At 41.0% G+C, this 4,377-nt stretch overlaps 1 protein-coding gene across 1 annotated transcript; it reads left to right on the top strand.

The window, feature by feature from the left end:
- Positions 1-4,377, top strand: fabp3 (fatty acid binding protein 3, muscle and heart). Its single transcript, XM_037693102.1, has 4 exons — positions 1-202; positions 2,033-2,205; positions 4,053-4,154; positions 4,229-4,377. The coding sequence occupies exons 1-4, from the start codon at positions 130-132 to the stop codon at positions 4,280-4,282; spliced, it is 402 nt and encodes a 133-aa protein (XP_037549030.1). The 5' UTR covers positions 1-129; the 3' UTR covers positions 4,283-4,377.

The raw sequence follows: 4,377 nt of genomic DNA, 5'->3' as shown, positions 1-4,377 counted from the left end.
ATTGCAGAAAGGCCTGTGGTGCTGACTAAACTCTGCCTGTCTGCCTCCTCCTCTCTCATTCTGACGCTCTGCTTTGCTGCTGCTCACACACTCAGGCTCCTGCACTCATTTCTCCGCACTGCTGCAAACATGGTCGAGGCCTTTGTTGGCACATGGAACCTGAAGGACAGCGAGAAGTTTGATGAGTACATGAAAGAGCTGGGTAAGAATGTATTTCATTTATAGTGGGCGTGAGTGCGTGCGCATGCGCGCGTAACAGGAGAGGATGCAGTGGTGTGGTGGGCCAGTGCTGCATGTGAGCACATGTGACAGTGAGGGAGGATGAAGGTCTGGGTTTAAACTGTGCAAACGATGGAGGATGTGGGGGAGATTTTTTTTTTTAAATGGAAGAAAGGGGAAAATAAAGAAGGAATTGAAATGGAGGATTTAGAAAAAAAAAAAAAAGAAGATTGAAGAGTGGGTGTGTGTGGAAGGAGAGACATAAAAAAAGGCCAGAGAAGATGAAACCAGAGGGGGAGGAGGGGGAGGAAAAAGGGAAAAGACGCATGGTCTGAGCTGGAGAAGGAGGAGCTCTGCTGTAGAAAAGAAAACCCCAACTGTGAGAGCTGAATGGCCAACATCTGCCTCACGCACACACGCATGCACACACATGCACAGTTTGTCTTTCTATCTTTACAGGGACTTTGCATTGACTTCCATTCATTTTTCATTCATTTCTATAGCCTAACCCTGACCCTTACTATTACCAGTACATAACTAACCCTAAACCTAATTATTACCAGTACATACATAACGTAACCATTACCAGTACATACCTAACCCTAAACCTAACCCATATTTCACACCTTAGCACTAAACCTAACCCTGAACCCTAAACCAGCACTGCTTCTTATGGGGCTCGGGCTTTGGGCCCCATAAGAAGCAGTGGGTCCTCACAATGTAGTATTTGTTAGAAAAATGTGCCTTACAAGTTAACACACACACACACACACATTGTTGTGTATAGCGTGGGTGACCTTTGCTGAAAGCTGTTCATTGTCTGAGGCCATGGGAGGGGTCGAAGACTGAACCGACCCAGATAACCGTGACGTTAACTCAAGGGGAATATTTCACACGCTTGCCGGTTTAAGTGTGCATGATGGGGACAGCTGCCAAGAAGTGCACAACTGTGCGCGACGGAGAAGATTCACGGCCTCTTGACATCAGAGCCCCAACGCCATCGACCTGTCTGCCCTGGTTGCCATGGAAACCAGGGGCCCTCCAACCTCTTGGGGCCCAGCACTTCTTTCACTAAGGCCTCTGCAGTCGTGCACTCCAGCTCGGCGTACCGGTTCTCGATCGTAAGCCTCGTGCAGAACAGGTTCTGTGCTTCTGTGGGAAAAGGGTGTGAGTCACCATTGCCCAATAAAATGAACAGCCTTGATCCCTCAAACACACACACACACCCCTGATCCTGAGCGTAAGTAATCATTTGCACTGTGACATGCTCCGACAGGTCAGTGGGACTCTGCGGTGTTTGAAGAACATGCCGCAGGCCTGATAGTCGACTCTGCAGATCCTGTCAGCTGAAGATGCCTGGAGGGCAAATAAACAGCTTCTGTCCCAACCTTGTGTAAACAGATCCCACTAAATATCTCTAATATCTTTACACAAAGAGCTCTAACCAAGATACTAAACATTCAAAACTCATATTCACACTCTAACAGAATATATTCAATGACTTGTATCATTTTCCTGTTGGCAGATTGGAGGTTGGTTGGGAGTTCTGGCAACATTTGTGAAAATGGTTTAATGAATTTGTGGGAAATGTGCCAATTAGTAGTTTGCAACTCACTGATTCCCTTGGTATCACAAAAACCTCAAGGCAATTTTAATAAATTACAAACAAAAAAGTACAGGTAAGTGAAAAGCTCCTCAGCTTTCGATCATACTTAGTGTTTTTGTTCATGTTCATGACGTTTGCTGACCTTAGCATCTAGTTATCTAGTCATGATAAAATCCCTGATCTTTTCCCATGTGTCTGTGTTTTCAGGTGTGGGCTTTGCCACACGTAAAGTAGGAAACTTGACCAAGCCCACCACCATTATATCCGTGGACGGCGATAAGGTGTGCTTGAAGACCCAGAGCGCAATTAAGAACACAGAGGTGAACTTCAAACTGGGAGAGGATTTTGATGAGACCACCGCAGACGACAGGAAGGTTAAGGTGAGGGTTCAAACGCAACACCTAGGATTCTGTTTTCATACAGGTGTTTGTAATGGTATACTTTCTGTCGTACTTGCGATGGTAGAGATAACGTTTAAATGCGTATCATGTTGTTGTCGTCCAAAGTCTTGTTCAAAACAGTTTTTTCGGAGGAAAACTTTTGAGGTTTTAGGTCTCCCAGTTTGGTGATCTCCTACAAATACAACCTGCTTCTGAGACATTCTTGCTCTGAAGCTTGCAAATACCTCCAGATGTTGCTTCTTATTGCTTCCAGAAGTTGGCCACTTAAAAAATAGCAGACACTTAGGGTGGGGGGTATTAAAAGATAAAACGTAAGACTCAGAGAATAAAGATAAGATAGAACTAAGAACAGGAGAATGAGTCAGGATAGAAAAAAAAAGAAAAGATTTCTTGATTTCACGCAAAACTAAGCTGTAAGGTCCGAGCATTAAAGTATAGAGCAGTCAGTGATTAGTCTTAATGAGTTCCAGATCCCGTTTAAGCAGTTACGTTTGCAGATAGCTCTTCTTGTGAAAGCCACAGAAATGATGGATGATGAAACAAACAGTTGGGGGTTGCAGTTCTTGTGAAAGTAGAAACAAGTCAGAAAGGTTCACAACTTAAAGAATGATAAAGTTTGCTCAAAATTTTGAGGACAGAAAAGTTTTTAATTTAGCAAAGTTAGAATAAAGTTGTCAAAGTAAAATTTCATCGATATGGAAACTGATAGGACAAACTCCTAAAATATATTTGAGCTTAGCTAGGCTAATGTGGGACTTTTAGTGTTGGCTACTTGCTAGGCCTCCGATTGATTGTTAGACCTAGTCCCCTTTTTACATGTGAAAAGCTCATTTCTGGAACTCCACAGCAGGCTGGCTTGAACCGCTTTAAAAAGGTTTTATTTATACGACAGAACTTGTTGGCAGGCTTCAGACTGATGGTCTTTCGGATGAAAGACGAAACATTTCTACCAAGAAAAATCTGTCCAGATAATTTGTTTTAACTCTTCTTTTGCAATTTGTTTACCCGGATGATTGAGCTTACATCAGGACTTGTTTTAGTGTAGTTTTCTGTTTAACATTGTCCAATATCTTTACATTTTTACTTCAATCAAATAGGTAATGTTTTAGCTTAGCAAGGCTAGGCTAAGCTAATGTAGCTTTATAGAGTGCAAACATATTTTTGGACTGCAATTGACAGAAAATGCATCCTCTTTAAAACCTGCTTTACTGTTGAATTATTTTTTTGTTGTTATCATCTAAAATTGTTATATTTTTTAATTCAACCAGATGGATTAAAATTTAGCTTAGCTATGCTAGGCTAGGCTAATGTACAGCCAGAGCCTCTTTTGCTGGAGTGATTGAAAACACACTTCCGCTTTTTTAAACTTTCTCTTCGGTTGTTTTATTTTTATTGTTATCCAACATCTTTACATTGTTACTGCAACCAAATGGATTACGTTTTAGCTCAACTGGGCTAATGTAACTTAACGAAAAGCTAGAGCTTTTTTGGGCCACAATTTACAACAAATTTCCCGCTCTTTTTAAGTTGCTATTCTGTTTGATGATGTCTAACATGTTTACATTTTTTATTTTTAACATTTTGGTTGCTTTTTAATAAAACTTCCACAGATTTGAAAAACGTTTGCTATAAGAACACGTTTGTTGTTGTTGTGTGCAGTACTAATGCAATCTGTAACTTTTTTGCTTATTAAATGAATTGTAATCTATCAGATACAAAAAAAACAAACAATTCATGTTATACATATATGGACGCACATTGCTTATAATTCACTGTCATTTATGTGTTTACACAAAAGTGTCTTACTGTATCTCTCTTGCATAAAGTCCTTAGTGACAATAGAAGATGGGAAGATGGTCCACACACAGAAATGGGACGGCAAGGAGACCACATTGGTCAGGGAAGTTGATGGAAACAAGCTCACACTGGTGAGTTTTGCAAACCACATCATCTGTAAGAGCCGATTTGTTGTATTTAAACTGTTTTTTTCTGTCTGCTGCAGAAACTGACCATCGGAGAAATTGTTTGTACACGTCACTACGAGAAGGCAGAATAAGAACCAACGTCACATCAACTAAAGCCCCAAAACCCATTAAAACCCCTTAAACACAAGACGGAAAACTCTTTATAAGGCTGCTAAATACTCTCAGT

Source organism: Nematolebias whitei, chromosome 19, assembly GCF_014905685.2.
Source record: "Nematolebias whitei isolate Nwh7 chromosome 19, NemWhi1, whole genome shotgun sequence".
NCBI lineage: Eukaryota > Metazoa > Chordata > Actinopteri > Cyprinodontiformes > Rivulidae > Nematolebias > Nematolebias whitei.
This window is presented reverse-complemented; position numbering and strand designations above follow the sequence as displayed.